At 45.8% G+C, this 20,103-nt stretch overlaps 1 protein-coding gene across 8 annotated transcripts in view; it reads right to left on the bottom strand.

Annotated features, from left to right (window-relative positions):
- Window positions 1–20,103, bottom strand: part of PTPRS (protein tyrosine phosphatase receptor type S) — a 521,512-nt gene that overhangs the window by 199,806 nt on the left and 301,603 nt on the right. For all 8 annotated transcript variants that reach the window (XM_086947045.1, XM_086947049.1, XM_086947044.1 and 5 more), the window contains exon 3: window positions 3,572–3,717. In XM_086947045.1, the coding sequence (XP_086803171.1) occupies window positions 3,572–3,717 (146 nt within the window). The remainder of the gene's footprint in view (window positions 1–3,571; window positions 3,718–20,103) is intronic.

Genomic DNA, 20,103 nt, shown 5'->3' with positions numbered 1-20,103 from the left:
ATATATATCTCTTTCTAATTACGAAATTTTCCTTCCCCACAGGTACATGACTCCAGCAAAATTGCTACGTGAGTTATATGCGGCTTTATAGCCCCAAGTATAAATATACTTTTTTGGAATAAGAGAATTTTTCCAATATTTTTTACACTTTTTCCTCACGGCAGGGTGCACCTTAGGGCGTGTACACCACCGGAGGATCACACTATTAAGGTCCTGAAGAAAGCTGAGCGACTCGGGCTCGTTAAAAGCAGAAACATGTCGACCAAATTCACCTATATGGACTAGGGGTCTATCATAATTAAGGCCACACCTATGGTCCATTCACTTTTGTTTTTAACCAGTGCAGACCGGACAAGTAATAAAATATTTGAAAGTCACGTGCTTGCACTTTTTAATTTTTTCTATTCCTTTGCACTCACTTAGCTTAATTTGGCTTCTCTAAAAACACCCTCAACACACACAAAACCAGCTCCGCTGTAAACAGGCGTTGAAGCACACTGGAAAGACATTAGGTCTTTTCAGTGGGAACCCAGTGATGAAGCATGTCACCACTAGGTTGGTGAGTGAGGGTTCTTAAAAATCTCTATTGTGTTGTCCCTCCCCTTGGAGTTTTCCACTTTCTCTCGGGTCTATTTATTAAGCCTATTGACCAATGAAAAACCACAGTTTACAGTGGACAATGACACAAGCCATTGAAAAATATGGGCGGAGAGTGTGCGGAGCTTCAAGTCCCTACCTGAATACAGCATGCCTCGCAGAGCAGCGCTGGTGCTGCCCAGGCTCTATCTAAAAAGGTTGCATCACATGGCAGTTGCTGGTTTTGCACAGAAACTGCTTCCGACACACCCTCAGCTTTGCGCTTTAAGTGATGTAGAAATCAGTCGCAGCGCAACCCCGCCCCATCAGCACTGGCTGCTCCCCCCATCCCTTCCAGGAGGATTCACTGGGGGGACGTGTCCTCACAAGCAGCTTACTTCACCTTTATAAACCCATACCAGCTGCCTCGATGGGTCAGCAAGGTGCCAATGGCTGCTACGCTGATACATTGTATTGTGAATCGGAAGGGCATGATCCTTTCAGTCCACCCCTATCTCCCCTCCAACCAGATTAGAAAACAGTCATTGAGTGAACTTTGCAAGTTTGCAAGATATCTCTAACTCACAAAGTGCCTTATGCACACTGCAGCTGGCTGCTTTGCGGGCACCAAAGCCTGTAAATCTGCGATTTGCAGGTTTGTGACCGTAAAACAGTTTTATACATCCGTACATGAGGCCCAGCACTATATGGGCTGCTCGTTTTTATTTTGTAGTTATTGCCAGTAGATGATAATGCAGTCATTGAATAAGCCCATTACCCAGTACTCAGTTCGAGGAGCAGCGATGGAACATAAACCGTTTACTACACAACCGGGGTGGTGTCTCATCTCTCTGGGCCTTGTAAAGACGCGCTTTCAACTGGTGCACCGAAGAGGGTTATCTAGGCGCCTGGACTCTGTTTGGGGAAGTGAACCTGTAGGAAGCAGCAGTGCTGAAGTGCAGACTCCTGCAGCCAACCACAGGAGTTTACTGGCTGGTAGGGAATCTCTGCAGGCCGCCTTCAAAACCAAGATCAACCAGCGACAGTAGTGGAACCCCGGTGGAATCAGAAGATGGTAAATAAAACATATACCGAGAGATGCCAGAGGGCCTGGCCAGGCAAATAGTCCGGTGACAGCCAAGAGATATGTGTGGAACCAGAGTTGTGTAGGAAATGTGACAAAATAAGGAGTGAATGTACCTGGGCCACCACAACCGGGGGCAGAAATGAGGTCTTGCTGGAACCATAACAGCGATAATACGGAGTGATCTGCTGGTAAAAATTCACAGGAAGAGACCTCTGTTCTAGCCACAGTCACAGGAAAACTCACAGGAAGAGACCTCGGTTCTAGCCACAGTCACAGGAAAACTCACAAGAAGAGACCTCGGTTCTTGCCACAGTCACAGGAAGAGACCTCAGGTCTTGCCACAGTCACAGGAAAACTCACAGGAAGAGACCTCGGTTCTAGCCACAGTCACAGGAAAACTCACTAGAAGATACCTCGGTTCTTGCCACAGTCACAGGAAGAGACCTCGGTTCTTTCCACAGTCACAGGAAGAGACCTCGGTTCTTGCCACAGTCACAGGAAAACTCACAGGAGGAGACCTCGGTACTTGCCACAGTCACAGGAAAACTCACAGGAAGAGACCTCAGTTCTTGCCACAGTCACAGGAAAATTCACAGTCAGAGACCTCAGTTATTGCCAATGTCATATGAAAACTCACAGGAAGAGACCTCGGTTCTTGCCACAGTTACAGGAAAACTCACAGGAAGAGACCTCGGTTCTTGCCAGTCACAGGAAAGCTCACAGGAAGAGACCTCAGTTCTTGCCACAGTCCAGAATCCACCAGATGTGATCACTTTTGTTCCACTATGAATGGCTCAAAATAAACCTGCAGGACCAGGTCCTCTTTCCAGATGTCCAAGGGACCATTCCTGGTCCGCCAAGCCAGGGAAAAATGTAGGAGCCCCGAGAAAGCCAATAGCAAGCAGGGTCCACCACCAGCTTATGACAAGGGATCCCTGTCCTTTCCCTTGAGGTGAGACCAGATTCCTCCCTGGAAAAGATACATTTGTTGTGGAGACCGACAACAGTATGGTGAAAGGACCCAGGTCCTGGCAGTGGCTGATTGTCAACTCAGTCCTATTACAAGAAGGCGCTGTTCAAGTTCTGTAAGGTTCACTCATCCAGAGTCACAAGCAAAGGAGGTGATATGTCTGAAGTGGTGCGTAGAAAAGAGACGTGCCCTGGTGTCCCCTCTGTACTCAGTGATCCTGTATTACATATTGAGAACAGTTTCTGAGATCTTACGAGTATGAAACAGATAAAGCTAGCAAAAAAAACCTGGGGAGAGGGTGAAGCAGACGAAAAAGTTGTCTCAGGCAGTAATTTAATGGTCTAACGCCCTATTTGGATTTGTGGTCTCTGGCTGTCTGATCACTTAGTGTGTTGTTTGAATTCTGGGCAGGTCAGTGCCTCAGAAATAGTGTAAGGCTGTAGCACCTTGCCGGGAAAAGCTTTTCAAGAGTCCTGCAATTTGGCAAATGGGCCAGTCCACGGCTCACAGGAGAGGGGGCTTTAAACAGTGGGTGTCGGGTGGGAGCAGATTAGAGATGATATACCAGGACAAAGTTCAACATCACCTTACCCAGCTACATCCAGATAATGAAGCTCTCAAGGTCAATACCGTGTGAATGTAACCTACTCCAAAACAAGAGCGGGGAGGGACACCTGCCAAAAAGGGGTCTCCATGGTGGATTTCCTCTTCTTTTACAACCAAACCACCTGTAAGCGCTCTTACACCACTTCTATCCTCAGGGGAGCAGCATCTTTACACCATCTCTGTCTCTCCCTAACATCAGCTCCCACATACTATCATTATCACAAGATGGTGTCTTGTACATGCCATCCTCACAGTGAACGTTCTCGCACCATCCTTTCCTCTGAATCCAGCGGACTTTCGTATCGCCCCATCAGCGCTCTCAGATCACTTACCTCAAACCTCTGTGAGTTGACTTTCCGGCCCTTCTTGTTCCAGGTCACCTGTGGCTTCGGGTCCCCAGTCGCTTGGCACACAAAAGATGCAACCCCGCCAGAAACGCCAATCTGGTCTACTGGCTTTTTGATGAATTCCGGGGCCCCTTTAAAAAAAGAAATCATACAAATCAGACATATCTAGAACTACCTTAGTGTTGGATTTTCTACTACAGTCAAAAATTAGTAAAAAGTAGTTCATCCAACAACCAGCGTTCATTGTTTTACATGCACAACATGGTCAAAGCAACATAAATTATAAACAAATAAATAAAAATGTCCCCTAAAATAAAGTACTTTTGATGTAAAAGTACAATTCCAATAAAACAGTTTAAGATAAGAGATGAAACAGAATTAAAATGACATTTTTATATTTACGATGAGAGACAGAAGAAATTTCTAATTGTATGGACGCAGTCCCTAGATTGTGTAGTCATTTTTCTTCGAAAGGGCGGTGGTGGCTAGCAATAAAGGACGGCTTTACACAATTCTGATGTTTGTGATAAAACAGAGGTGCACTAGCCAATCAGAATGTGTGTCTCAGAATGTTCTGCAGCTATTATTCTATTGATATGTATGGCTGTAAGAGAACCTCTATTGTTTATTTCAGTTTCTGAAAGTCATAACTTCTTGCCATGAAATCACAAAAGCAGAACTGGTTACTAACTGCTGTGATATCAAGACCTTACAGGCCAGGTAACAGGGCTCTGGGAGGGCCTGTCAGCACAGCTCTGCTTGTCTGCGTTCAAGTTAAACATCGTTTGACTTTTATGGTACAAATCAAAAGACCATACAAAAAAAGAGCACTGGAAATGTACATAGAGGGTTTTAAACCATTAAAATGCAGACTATTATGAGGAATGTACCTGTAAAAAGATAAATACATAAGATACCATATTTTATTTTATTATTGTTTTTATTGGCATTTCAAAAAGTGATACATAACAAATCGCGCCACTCCTAAGTGGTGCAACATCTCATAAAATCACTGCATTACAGCACTCCTAGTCCAACATATTATATACATTTGTAAACCAAAAATGATATGCATTACTATAATCAGGATAGATTACAGTTGTACATCCGGATCATTTAGGTATTCGATTAAGAAACTCCAATAGTTTCTGGGGCGTGACCTTATAGGCTGTTCTTCTTCGTATTAAGATACCATAATTAAAAAGAAAACTGAAAACTTAACTAGAAATAAAGCAAAGTTGAGCTACTAAATTACAATGCAAACATATAGCATTTTTACACAACCTATAAATTTATAATAGCACATCTTATAAATATAATGCAATATAAACATCAATCTGTTTCCAACATAGTTGGTAAGTAGAAAAGTTGAATTAGCTCCTCGTCTTGTAAAAATTACCCGGGACCACCATTGTAAGGACTGCTAATAAAAATGCATTTTTCCAGTTTTGGGTAATTGATTTTAAAGCAGCAGATAGCAAAACAACTATAATTTGTTATGCAAATCTGACATTGTTGTAGATAATGTCAAAAGACAGATTATAAATATTTTTTAATGAGTCCATAAACAAAATAAATGAGTTGTTTTTATATAAAGTGACAGGGAGCAAACCAGAGATATTTATCATCCATATTTTCCTCCATGTATCCAGGGAAACTAATATGTAAACTTAATTGTTCATAAAAGTATAAAGAAAATTAAGATTATTCTCATCAAAATGTTTACATTTTTGGAAAAAAATGTAAACAGCATGCAGGGATGCAACCAATGTTTGAATGTAATTTTCTAAATAAGAGATGACAATCTCATGTAAATTATTTGGTAAGAAATTAAGAATGGAATTACACAACATTTCATATTTAGAACTATCAGGGGGAGGTATAAGAAATTGTTGCAAATCAGCAAAAGTTCAAAATAGTATTATAATAGATATCTTAAGTAAAAACTATCTGCTTTATTCAAGCTAGCCAAAACGTTGTGTTAAGATGTAGCTCAATTAATGGGTTATACCACAACAAAAGTTTCAAGGTACTTGAAATATGAGATTGAAAAGAGTCAAAATCTTGCAAAATTAATTTTAGGGATGTAAGAATAGTAGGCAATTTTAGAAAGGTGTTATAATTGGACATAGTTAATAACGCAGATGAAGGAAAGGGTGAGACCAATCCTTATTTAATTAGGAATCACATGGGTGATTTAGATACCTTTGTAGGACTACCAGAAAAAAAGAACCTTGTATTAAAAAAAGCTTTATATTGAAGAATATTCTTTAAGTCAAAACCCCATAAATCTGTGCACGTTTTAAGGTGTTTTGCTGTTCTTAAATACATTTAGATATGAGTTTATCAACATATTTTATAATACTGAAGAGGTAATTAAGATGGTAGCATAGATACAGTAAAAAAAAATGTGGTGCAATAACCATTTTGACAGATTCAAACTTTCCCCACCAAGATAAATATATGGAAGACCAAATGTGAAATTTATCTTGAGAATGTGGTCACAATTCAAAGTAAGAGATTGTTTCATTGAGTGAGAAAATAGAATCCCTGAATATTAAAGTTTTTCTTTTTGCCATATTATATCATTTGTAGGTAAGCATGTCATGGGTACAGTGAAGATTCAAAGGAAACAAATGGGTACAGTGCACATTCAAAGGAAACAAATCTGTTTTATTAGTGTTTAATGTGTATCTTGAAATTTAGGAGGACATTTGTATTAGATTGAGCAGAGGGGAATAGAGGAGTCAGGATTACTAATATACAGAAGAACATAATCTGCATACACGGAGCTTTTAATGGTGACGTTAATAGTAAGACCTTGGGTTTCATTAGAATTAGAAAGCAGTGGTTAAATAGCAATTTAAAAAAAACACAGTAGGTCTCGCATTTACAAGACTTTGAGCTATTAGCACTGTAAATAGCTTAAATTCTCGCAAATACAAGACCCTCTGAATTGCAAATATTGTTTGTTTCCAAGCACCCCATGCCGAGCATTGCACTTAATAGAGGCCACGCCCCTTCTTTAGATGAGCTGTGTCTGAAGAAAGGGGAGTGGCCTCTTAAGAGCAAGGGCAGCATGGGGAACTTGGAGACAACCCACCAAAAAATATTTGTAAAGCAGGTGTAGCATTTGCGAGAGTTTAAGCAACTGTCATTTACAATTCCAATAGCTCAAATGCTCCTAAATGCGAGCAGATGGCATTCCAAAGAAGAGGCCGCCATTGTCCCGGCACTGAATGTTGATGCAAATCACATCGTGCCTGCAGTAAGGCAAAACTCACTAAAGAAATAGTGCTTACAGACTAAATAACACTGATGGTGCAACAACAGAAGTAAAAGGTCGAGTCCTCATGGGAGGCTACAAATGAAGACAAGGAGGTACTAAGGAGGGACTAACAAGCCAATTACCGAATCAGACGCCAGCATTTACAAAGGACAAAGACACAAGCCAATGAAAAATATGGGCAGCGAATGGGTGGAGCGTCAAGTGCATACTCTAATACAGCATGCCTCGCAGTGCATGTGCTGCCCAAGCTCGACCTAAAAAATCAACGGTGATGAGGGACATCCTTGTGTAGTTTTCCTAGAAAGTACGGGAAAATTGGCCATTAATGTATATTGGGAACGCATCTTTGCACTCTAGAAGTGCCACCTTGACCTGAACGTAGGATTGTGTTTCGCCCCAATGTACCAGTAAGCACTGGACCATCAAAGGTCTTGACTGACCAAGCATTTCCATACTTACCAAAAGGCTCTCTGTGCCCAACTCCCAAACTCAACCTACCCACGAGCCCACAACGCACCAACAAGTCAAAGATACAACACTGTATAAGTGCTTCAAAAGCCTGGACCCAACAGCAGGATCATGGTATAAAAATATGTTCCTGGCAACTATACACCTCTTGTGCAACATTGTATTGTAACACAACAATAGGACTTCAGCCCAACAGTTTGTACATAAACAAGCATCAGCAACGCCATTAGGTCTGGCCTTGGCAAGCAATCAGGGTTTTATATTTTCACAAACAAATGCAATGTAAATCAAAAGTCTAAAAGTCAAAAAAGCCCAGCTGTGTTTCCCTAGTACAACAATGTGACCCAAATACAGGTATGAACTCACCAGAGAACCATCAATGCACCCAAAACCCATGCATCTGGGCCACTCCTGGAGGAGTGTGGCTCAATGGTTAGAGCGGCAGACCCTGATGCAGAGTTCTGGCCAGGGACCAGGGTTCGATTCCCGCCTCGGCGGGGTCTCGGGCTCAATTTCCTCAGACCTGTTAATTCTCGCCTCGGTGCCTATTCTAATCATGGGCCCCACGCTGAAACTCTGGGCAATAGCTTGCTTAGCCTCCACACTGGCCCCAACAGCGCTAAGGATGCCTGACTTCACCCTGGGGGTATAATTCAAAACACAGACCCAGTCCGATAGTGTGCTATTATAATAGTGACAACAAGGGGAGTCTAATGGAAACCTTATCCCCACTACGCTCTCATAAACTTTATGAGGAGGTACTGCACTAATGCTACGCTTGAAATAAAAGACCTGTTCTCCCAGGCAACACCTCAGAACATCCACTCTCAGAGAGCCAACAAAAAAGTTGATCACATACGCCCACTACAAAAATTAGACATTCCTCATAATAGTGAGAAAATATGTGCGAGAAGCAAATGACCCCTCACGGAAACACCACCATCGGGGTAACTGGTATGAAATTTCCAGACAGGCCCCTGTCTCATCATCGGTGATCACTTGCTTCTCAAAGAAAAGTGAGAGGAAAGAAAAGTAGTGTCCAAAACAAACAACATATAAAGTGACAAAAAGTGAAGTGCAGAAAATTCTGCTAGTGACAAACAAACACAAGTAACAAAGTGCTAAAAACACACACTGCACACCAGTCCCTTAACCAATTTTATTCATAGGGCGGTGAAAGTGTGCTCTTAAATGATAAAAAGGCTGGTAGCTAGTCATGCATACCATTACCTATTGCCAGTGCCATGTTTCACTGCTATATTACGTTTAGCAGTTTCATCAGGGCTGCACTCAATTGCTGCCACTTCACTCTTTTGGACACTAGTTCTAAAAATTGCAAGAGTCAGCCAAGTTGTTCATACCGTCTGCTCAGGTATCAACAAGGTCTCTGGGTACTGTTAACCTGAAGTATCACTCGATCCTTGGACTAATTAGCAATCGTCTAAAAGCTCAGAAGACTCCCTTTCTCAGCCGAGTGGACACTTCACAGGGAAAGCCAGGAGGGGTTCCACACCGGTATGAGTATCAGCACCAGGAAGCCGAATAGGCACTGCCCCAAAGTATTGGTGTCTCAATAAAACAATGTGCCCTAAGTGCAACAGAGGAGGCATAAACATGGCATAAGCATGGCATCCATCCTTCGTATAAAAAAGGAATGTGTGTAAAATGGCACTATTCAGAATGTGAATTTCAGTCCAAACAAACTTCTTACATCAAAAACAACTTCTTAAAGGCAACACAATGGCATTCTTAGCTTCACCTGTGCGAGTTTAAAATAAACTCCGCATGGCTCCAAATTGGGGGGGGGGGGGGGGTATTTCGCCTGCTGAGGTTCAACTGTGGACATTGGAATGTCATCCAAAAAGTACCCTCCAGAACTTCACCTGGCGAAACTAAAAATGTAATCTGGATGGTTTTATTTGGGGAGGCAGTTCAAGTTTATGACGTACTCTGCATTGCGTCACCTGGGAGAATTTAACGTGCCATCTCTAGCGCTTCACTTGTGGGATTTATAAGGTAATTTGTAGCGCCTTACCTGAGGAAATTCACACTGTAATCTGCGCGGGTGCATCTGTGGGATTTACATTGTAATCAGCATAGCTTCACCTGGGGGAATCTAAGAAATAATCTGTCTTGGTTCATGAGGGAATGTATAATAAAATCTGCAGAGCTTCATCTGGGGGAGTTTATAATTTAATCCGAAGATCTTCATATGGGGAAGCGTAATCCTTTTAGCTTTGTATTCTGTAATTTATGATGTGTATATTGCTTTATCTGGCGTAATTCATAATGTAATGTTCATAGCGTCAACTAAGGGAAATGAAATGCAATCTGCACAATGCATGTGAGGGGCACTTTACAACACGGCCTGCATACCATTAACTGGGGACAAGTATAGGTTCTATAGTATCTGTACTGCTTCGTGACACTATAAGGTTATCGCTATAGTTTTATTTAAGGGAACGTATATTCTGATATGGGGGTCTTGGTGGCGGTGCTTGGCCATCTCATCCACATAGCTTTGTCTTGGAGATGGCACCTGGCCAGTTCCTCCTCCCTGCTCACACACCCTTTACTGCACACTCTGCTCCCATACTGCGGCTGGGAAGTCACCCAGCACCTCAGCCGAGGATGTGATTAACGCTGCAGTCTTAAAACGATGACACAGGAAAATCTATTCATGTGCTGGGGTTGTACAGTGATGGAACAGTGTACCCTGGGCTCATCAGGACAGCCCAGAGTGAGAGGGGTACCTGAGGTCACTCCATGAATCCGCAGAGTGCCTGGTAAATATGCAGGGAACCAGGTGAGGCTGTGGGGTGCTCAGTGTGTGCTGGGCGATGGGTGATCCTGCGAAGCAAGGTGAATCCGGAGTGCATCCTGTACAGCGACAAGGCACCCATGTATCCAATGTCACCTGGTGAATCCGCTGGATCTGCAGGGCACCCGTGTATCCAATGGTACCTGGTGAATCCGCTGGATCTGCACGGCACCCGTGTATCCAATGGCACCTGGCAAATCCACTGGATCTGCAGGGCACCCGTGTATCCAATGTCACCTGGTTAAATCCGCTGGATCTGCAGGGCACCCGTGTATCCAATGGTACCTGGTGAATCCGCTGGATCTGCACGGCACCCGTGTATCCAATGGCACCTGGTAAATCCACTGGATCTGCAGGGCACCCGTGTATCCCATGTCACCTGGTGAATCCGCTGGATCTGCACGGCACCCGTGTATCCAATGGCACCTGGTGAATCCGCTGGATCTGCAGAGCACCCGTGTATCCAATGGTACCTGGTGAATCCGCTGGATCTGCAGGGCACCCGTGTATCCAATGGTACCTGGTGAATCCGCAGACATCCGTTGGATATGCAGGGCACCCATGTATCCAATGGCACCTGGTGAATCCACTGGATCTGCACGGCACCCGTGTACCCAATGGCACCTGGTGAATCCGCTGGATTTGCACGGCACCCATGTATCCAGTGGCATCTGGTGAACCTGCTGCCATCTTACTCGCTAATGTTCCTCCTATATTGTGCCTCCTCTCATGCATAAAGCCTCACTTTCATGCTCCAATAGTAAGCAAAGATTCTCAAGTAGCTTGTTCTGCGACGAAAAGTTTAGATTTTTGAAACTGGTTACTAATTGGCTATCTGTAGGAGTAGTTTTGCCACTTGAAGAATTTTCTGTATTCGTATACAACCACTAGGTGGTGGAATAATGCACAGCGTGTGAATCCACGCAACATTCAAGTTGCGAAAACTACAAATTTTACATGTGAATATTTGTGCATTATCATTTATGTTCAATGGGTTCTGCGGAACCTCTTGTTGCAAGTCTTTATGATTCACAGACTTAGATTTTTCTTTTAAATACATTTACTCAAGACTTCTAGAGAATCTACAAGAGGCCCCTGACTGGCACCCATGCCTCAGCAGGATGTTTGATGACTCCACAAGGCATTGCATGTCCACATGGCATCTGGTGAATCCATAGGCACCTGGCGAATCTTCAGATTCAACCCGCGTGGCACCTATTTACCAGCAAGGCGTCTGGTGAACCTGTTGTCCATCTGGCAAACCCGCCGAGTACCCAGTAATTCTGCAAGAGGTCCGGAAATAAGCAGGGCATCCAGTAAATCTTCGTGCCCCTCAGTGAATCTTGAAGACCCCCAGTGAATCTACAAGACACCCAGTGAATCAACAGGGTGTCAGGTGAATCCATAGAATGAAACCGCATAGCTCATGTATCGCTCAGTAATTTGGCCCACTGAGCCCCCAGGGCATCAGGTGAACCGCAGGGTGTCTGTCGAATCTGCAATGTGTCCTGTGAATCTACACAGGGCGACTAGTGAATCTCCTGGGTGTTCCGTTAATTTGCAGGGCACCCAATCAATCTGCAAGGCAACCGGTGAACATGCAGGGTGCCTGGCGAATCTAGCAGAGTGCCTGGCGACCCCTCCCCGTGATGCCTGTGATTCCATGTTAGTAACCCCCCACCCCCGCCACAAACACCTTTTCCACCCGTCCTCCCTGTGACATTAAACCTCTTCACTTGGACCTGGCTGAGATTTCTCTCAAGGACGCAGGCTGGGCCTTCCAGGAAAAATGATCCGGCACAGCCTGAGACTGATGGGTCGTCATAGTAACAGAACACGTCACTCAGGATACAGGCCTGGAGAAGAGAGGGCCAGGGGGCGGAGGGAGGGATGGAGAGATGAGGGAGGGAATGGGGGAAGAAAGGAATGAGGGCAGTGAGGGATGCAGGAAGAAATGGGGCACTGAGAAGGAGGAATGATGCAGAACGACGCAGGGGTGCACAGATGTAGGGGGATAATGGAGGGAATAAAGAGAAACAAATGGAGGGCTTTGGAAAACTGGGAGAGGATGGCTGTGCAGGAGAAGTAGAGAAGAGCTAAACAGAGGGCGAGAGAGGCAGGAAAGCAGGGGAGATACAGAGAAGTGAAAGGGAGAAAAGGTGGGTACTGGGGAAGGAGAGATAAAAAGATGAAAAGAGGGTGTGATGAGAGAGGGGAAGAGCAAATCAAAGAACTGGTCTAAAAACAGACCAAGAAAATAGAAACAGAGGCCAGGGAGGAGATGATGGTGCAGGGAGGTAGAGGCGAGTATGCCTAAAATAGAAACGGAGGAATGGTGAGATAGAGAGTATGAGGAGGGAAAGAAGAAAGGGAGGGGTAGAGAAGGAGATGTGTGGAGAAGCAAAAGAAGGGAGCAGAATACGGGATGGAGAGAGAAGAGAGGGACAAAGAAGAACTACTGAGGGAGTGATGGGGAAGGAGAGGGGAATGGCAAAGATTAAAGAAGGGATTGAAAAAGATGGGAACTGAGTGCGAGGGAGTGTGAGAAAAGAAAGAAGAAACGGACTGTGGGAGGAGGGCACAACGAGAGGGGGGGCAGCGAGTGAGGAAGCGACAGTTTCGGGAGCAAAGACTGTGAATAGAAAGGCAGGACAGCAGTGAAGGAGAAGTACAATGCAGGACACAGCTCGTGACATAGTCAAGGAAGAGACAACAGACAGACCACCGCCTCACAGAAGAAGCTGTGCACATACCACAGGCTGAGACCAAGTTCCAAAGAGAGGAACTCAGACTTGATACCTAAAAGTCTCTCGGTACACAACCAGGCAGGACACCGGCCGGCAAATATGAGGTACAAAGTTACAGGGGCAGAAACACCACCCAAGCAACAGCAGTAACTCCTACATCGAGGATACACTATTTACTGGCACACCCTCCAGTCACCAACACTTGGACATACACAACACTCAAAACATACCACTGAACAGAGGTGGAGACACAGGGGCATTCAAGGGAAATAAGCTGCAACACACAGCCCGGGCGGGCTCCCGATGCAGACACCTAGCAAAATGCAACACTGGAGACACCTAGAGGGAAGCAAAGTCCTGCAACACAAAGACCGGGCGGGCCCCAGATACAGACATCTAGCAAAATGCAACACTGGAGACACCTAAAGGGAAGCAAAGTCCTGCAACACACAGCCCGGGCGGGCCCCAGATACAGACATCTAGCAAAAAGCAACACCGGAGACACCTAGAGGGAAGCAAAGTCCTGCAACACACAGCCCGGGCGGGCCCCAGATACAGACATCTAGCAAAATGCAACACTGGAGACACCTAAAGGGAAGCAAAGTCCTGCAACACACAGCCCGGGCGGGCCCCAGATACAGACATCTAGCAAAAAGCAACACCGGAGACACCTAGAGGGAAGCAAAGTCCTGCAACACACAGACCGGGCGGGCCCAGATACAGACATCTAGCAAAATGCAACACTGGAGACACCTAAAGGGAAGCAAAGTCCTGCGACACACAGCCCGGGCGGCCCCAGATACAGACACCTAGCAAAATGCAACACTGGAGACACCTAGAGGGTAGCAAAGTCCTGCAACACACAGCCCGGGCGGGCCCCAGATACAGACATCTAGCAAAATGCAACACTGGAGACACCTAAAGGGAAGCAAAGTCCTGCGACACACAGCCCGGGCGGGCCCCAGATACAGACATCTAGCAAAAAGCAACACCGGAGACACCTAGAGGGAAGCAAAGTCCTGCAACACACAGCCCGGGCGGGCCCCAGATACAGACACCTAGCAAAATGCAACACTGGAGACACCTAGAGGGTAGCAAAGTCCTGCAACACACAGCCCGGGCGGGCCCCATATACAGACACCTAGCAAAATGCAACACTGGAGACACCTAGAGGCCAAGTCCTACAACATCTGCTCACACAAACAGTGAAGGCGACCACACAGAGGCAAGCAGAAATCAAGAACATCCTGGTCGACGAGCACAGGTAGGGGGGGTTGAAACAGCCTGACCTGGACAGACCTGGAAAGGAGAGAAAAGAAGCCCGAGAGATTGAGGCCTGGTGGGTAGACCCCGCTGCACGGCCATGTGCAAGAGGAGGCCCGTAACTTATACACCGAGACAGATAAATTATCCGGGAAGAAAAGAACAAAATAAGCACAGGATCCAAATTCAACTGAAAAAATAAACACATAAAAAAAGCAGTGGGAAACTTGTCAGTTTGTCATCATCAGAGGCTTAAGAATCTGCGTAAAGGTTTGGCAACATTTTGCAGAATGCAAGTTTGGCAAAATTGAGAAACTAAGTCATGCCTGTAAATGTTGCTGAATTAACCCCTTCGACACTGATGACGAGCTGGGCTCGTCATGGTGTAGCCCGCTCGCACACTGATGACGAGCCCAGCTCGTCACGCAAAGTGCGATTTTGAAAAACCCAGCGCGCTAGTGGAATTCCGCTAGCGCGCATGCGGTTAAGACGAGAAAAGAGAAAAGAAAGGGAGAGAGAGAGGGGAAGTGGGAGAAAAAGCAAAGGGCAGGGTGATCAGAGGGACGAGGAAGGGAAGCGGGAGACAAACAACAAAAGATGAGGGGAAAAGGACAGGTAAGGGCAAGAGGCTTAATCATAACATGTAGTGGCCGTAAAAAAGGCAGTATACGACTTCAGAGGCTTTCAATCTCACCTGCACACAACTGAACAACCTTTATGCAGCTTGACCAAACACTAACTTCCAGAGCAGAAGCTTAACAACATTCCAGTATACATCACAATACCACAACATTCCATGCTGCTTCTCCACTCTCACTGCAATCCAGAACCTTTCCTTAGATAGAGTCTTGCCACTCACTACCAATGACACCATCTTCTTTCCTTCAAAAACATCAACCCCAATAATAAACCTACAGAAAAATCTTACATGAACCTCAAATGATTAGTCCCAAGCTCACCCTTTACTGCATCCATGCATCATTACTGTTTTAATAGCTCTTTCGTTAATCTTTCACGTACAGAGGTATTTTTATATTCCATTCAAAATTAAGGTTTGGCTATCGGACCATTCTATCTTCCTGAACTTTCATTTGCAAAGGTGTGAACCTCTCTTTGCCCTTCATCAAAGAATAAAAGGTGATTTCCCTGGGAGACAATTAACTGTATCTCAATGCCCTTTTCAGACTCTTCAACAGTTGTGCTAGTATCAGACAGTCATTACTACAAGTGTCTTAATCAGTCTGTTTGCCCTTTCAGAACAGCCATCATCTTGTGGATGGTAAAGAGACACACTCTAATGCCGGATCTAATCACTTGATAAGTATACAAGCAGCTTTCTCCAAACTTGTTGTAAGCCATTATCCAAGGTTATCCGATGATTCCACTTCACACTGGCCTCCATGCTCCAATCCTACATTTTTCTTTTACAAAATATTTTAATTTGGTACATTGCCCTAATTGGTTTACCAGAGGGGAATAACAACAACACTGAAAGAATGCCTTAAGTGGGAAATGTCAATGCCCGATGGAATGCTTCTATTCTAACGTTATCACTGAAAACGCTAGTGTTTCTTTCTGTGGAGACATCCTTCAAACTTAACGAAAGCACATTTACAGTGATAATCTATAAACACAAAAGTGAAACTCCTCGTCACTGGCAAAACATAATTGTAGCTAATGAGATTGTAACCAATGGCATGCAAATGCATTGTATCCCACACTTTTCTTGAAAACTCAACGCTTTTCAGTAGCTTCTTGACTAATCGTCTTTTATTTTTTCAGTACACTGCACACGTCTCCAACCACTTCTTTTTTTCAACATACAAATATATGTGCCATATTCTGTCTCTTATTCTAGACCTGATCAATGCTTGACCCGTGAGCCAAGAGCTAAAATAAGTGACCCTCCTCTCACAATGATGGAACAACCCATCTTTTCTTCGAAATAGGTCAGATCATTCCGCCATAATTTTATAAAGTGGTTTAACTTGAGATATTCTCAGCAGAACAATCCCCTAACACATATCCCAGAAACCTTTGAGCAACAGATTCTCCTCCTGATTTGTTCTTGAATCACAAAACCATGCGAGGAAAGAACTTCCTTGCTTGGTGGGGGGCCAAGAGGAACTCTGGAGGGAGTACACCCGCCTGTATCACAAAAAGTACTCCCTATATGACCTAATCTGCCTCAGATAGATTATTAGGCTAACTAGAACAGTATACATCATAGATGGGTTGTATGTCCAATGTGAAGTATTTACACCACTGCTGCGTGGGGAAGGAAGCAATCCCTTTTGTTATTTTATTCCCTCACACACCCACGTGGTGTCATGCTTCATCATCAGGACACCCTGACGGCTAGAAGTCAGGGTGGGCTCGACCATATTTCAGGGAGCGCTTACTGAAATTTTTTTGGCTAGGGGGATAAAGATTAAAAATCAATGTCAGATCCCAGTTTCCCTTTATTCTTGGATCTGGCAATGATAGTAAAAAAAAAATGTATTTAAGGGTCTCTCGGGAAATTATGGTTCTAAGACCCTATTGCCAACATGTTTCGGATGGATACACCTGCCAGTGGATTCCTCACCTTGTGAATATTCCCCTGCGTCAGCAACATTCGGAAATTCTTTTTGTAGCTTTGCGCCGACATGGACGACGTCACAGAAGCACGGCATCGCGCGCGGCTCCGCTGACGTCACCGACTTCATAATATGCACACATCGGCGTGATGACATCAGTTCCCTTTTTTCCGCGTCGCCGACGCTAACGGTTTTCAAAGGAATCCTCTGTAGCTTTTATAGTAACTTTGTTACTGTTTGTTGGTTTCAGGGTCTTCTTCTTTCGTTGTCCCCTGTCGAGATGTCCTCGAAGAAGACCGGATTCAAGCCATGTGGTGAATGCAGAAAAATGTTGTTAATCACGGACCTGCATGAAGATTGTGTATGGGGCCTGAGCTCGGACCATGATGTCCAAGGGTGTCCGTCCTGTAAAAAGATGAATCCCAAGGCGCTTTGTGAAAGAGCTCCTGGTTGCTAAAATGAAAGGTATTAAGGACAGGAAGAGCTAGAGTCGCGATCGAGGTCGCCTTCGAGGTAGTCATCGGGACATGCTTCCAGATCGGCAAAAAAGAAGCACAAGAAGAGGAAGCATGGATCTCGACATCATTCTGGTAAAGATTCGGATTCTAAGCCAAAGTCACCAAGTAGAAGGCATCATAAAGATGATATATCTCCTTCACCAGAGGCTCTGGATCCGGAAGGTGAGGCTTCACCCATGGAGTCGCCGGAGCATTCACCGGCTCCGGTGTCGAATCCCTCTCCGGTGCCGTCTCGAACACCAAGTCGAGAGGAGGAAGAGGCTGCCTTGCCTGAGGGTTCGACAAGACTCCGGTGCCTCCTCGAGAGCAGCCTGTGGGTCTATATCCTCCCTGTCCAGGCCCGGGACAAGACCCTACACAGTATTTAAATGCCATGTATGGTGTCTTCACGAGAGCCATGTAGCCCTCTGGAGCACCGGTTGGGCCCATGGGTCCGATGGCCTATAATCTGGGAGTCCCCCAGACTTATGCTCCGGCCCCGTGCATGCCATTTATGCCGGCTCCATCGGAGTCGATTGCAGATCCGCCGACGCCTTTTCCGAAGGAGAGGTCGAGACGTGAGGCTCAGCGACTTCTAGAGGAACAGAGGTACAGAGAGGCTGAGATGGAAGAGGGTGAGATACAGGAATCAGAGGATTTCTTTGATGACTTAAGGGAGGGTAGTGGATTGGAACTGTGTCTGTATTGGGAGTTAACCTCTGCCTCAGATGCCCCTTCAAAAGATGTGGCTCCATATCATGTGGTGATCAAGAAGGCAGCAGAACTATTGAATTTAAATCTGCCTACTGCGGAGTACAAGTCGAATATTTTGACAGAAGTCCTCCACTCTCCATCTTCTATAGTAGAGCCCATGCTTCTTACAATAAAGCTTTGACGGAGCCAATCTTGGAGGTGTGGAGTAGACCTCTTAACGGCTCCTGCAGTTTCTAAAGCTGTTGCAAGAAGATATAGGATGGCTTCTGGAGACCCAGACTTTTTATCTTCACATCAATTGCCAGAGAGCTTGGTGGTGCAGGCGGCCTGCTCCAAGAAATCTACAGGTGCTTTCCCTCAGGTACCTGGAGACAAAGATTAAAACAAACAGGACCAATCCACGAAGAAAGTTTTTTCGTCAGCGAGTATGGCTCTCAAGTCAACGAATGCCACATGCCTCTTGGGGCGTTACATCCATGCTTTGATGGATTCTGTGAAGCAGTTGGCCCCTAAAATTCCAGAGGAGGACAGACATTTTTTTTTTTTTTTTGTAAAATTTTTTATTTTGCAGACAAAGAAAAATGAACAGTAAACAAAAGGTACCACACATGGCGCACAGATGGTCCCACACAGTGGGAAAGCATTAAAGTAAGATGAGGCAAAGATGCAAAACAGAAAGCCATCGGATTAAAGTCGTCGTCTGCTGAGAGCGTCGGCAGTCCCGTACTTATCCCCCACCAGGGGGTCGCTCAGTTAGTGCAGCCGACAAGTAGTCCAGAATTGCCCCGTCCTCCAGGTGAGCCTCATCTCATCGATATAACTGTCCCAAAGTAGCACCCAACCCCATGCCCCCAAAACTCCCCCCCCCCCCCCACCCGTGACGGCGCCGCTCGCATTCCCCAGTCATCCAACATGCATACTCTAGAGCTGAAATAAATGTAAATTCCTCAGTGAAGCCGGGCAAACTGCCGAAGGTAAACCAGCAGAGAGAAAGGACACCAGGGGACCCCACACGTGTTTGAAATTTTTGTAATTGCCTAAAAATATGTCCGCCATTCTCTCGAGACTCAAGAGCCTCCACAATCTAGCATGCCAAAGGGAGATCGCCGGGGCCTCCTTCCGCTTCCAGGCCGAAGCCAACGTAAGTTTGGCCGCGCCGAGACATAGCCAAAGGATTTGTTTGTCGGCTCGCGTCTGGTGTTCAAGGCCAGGGTCTCTCAACCCCAGTAGCACGAATTCCGGGGAGTCGTCAACAGGGTACTGCAGAATGTCTTTAATATGGGACATGATCTCGGCCCAAAAGGGTTTAATGATCGGGCAGTCCCACCAAATGTGGCGGAAGTCCCCCAGAAGGCCGCAGCCCCTCCAACACCTGTCCGTGACCGCTGGGTAAATGCGATGAAGTCGAGCCGGGACCATGTACCACTGCGTAAGAGTTTTGAAATGCGCCTCCCTCAGGAGTATGGAGTGATTAAATTGCGTCATGTCCTTCCAAAGCGCTGACCATTCTCCGTCAGTGATATCCCTCCCCACCATCTCCTCCCATTGCTCCATGTAGCGCGGTCGGGGGGAAAGGGCCGAGCGGAGCAGCAGCTGGTAGAGAAAGGAGATGACCCCCTTCATGGCGGAGGTCTTCAGGAGAAAGGCCTCAAAGTCGGACAGAGGTCTCGTCGCAGCCTCCCGCACCCCCGGCGACGTGGCCCAATGGAGCAATTGTAGATGCCTGTATCGCTCCCCCGGCTGCACTTGGTAGTCCCGCATGCAGTTCCCAAACGTCAGGGGATCGGGGCCGTGGAATAGGTGAAGTAGCGCCCGGCAGCCCCCCTCCCTCCAGCCGTCAAAGGGGCCCTCGACGAGCGCCGGTGGGAACTCCGGGTTGAAATGCAATGGAGTAAATGGGGATGGAAAGGTCGTCCACCTCTCATCGCCCGCCAATGTATCCCAGACTTTCAGCGTAGTCCCCGTGGGGGTACTAATATACGCGTTTGCTGGGCGGACCCGCTTCGGCTTCCATGCCAGGTCCCAGATGGACCGGCCTGCCACACTCCGGTCGATATGCAGCCAGTGTTTGTCGGAAAACTGCTGTGACCACTCCACCATGATTCTAAGTTGGGCCGCTTTGTAATAGAGGTGGAAGTC

Source organism: Lissotriton vulgaris, chromosome 12, assembly GCF_964263255.1.
Source record: "Lissotriton vulgaris chromosome 12, aLisVul1.2, whole genome shotgun sequence".
Classification (NCBI taxonomy): Eukaryota; Metazoa; Chordata; class Amphibia; order Caudata; family Salamandridae; genus Lissotriton; species Lissotriton vulgaris.
Note: the sequence above shows the minus strand (reverse complement) of the source record. Positions and strands in the feature narration are given on the sequence as shown.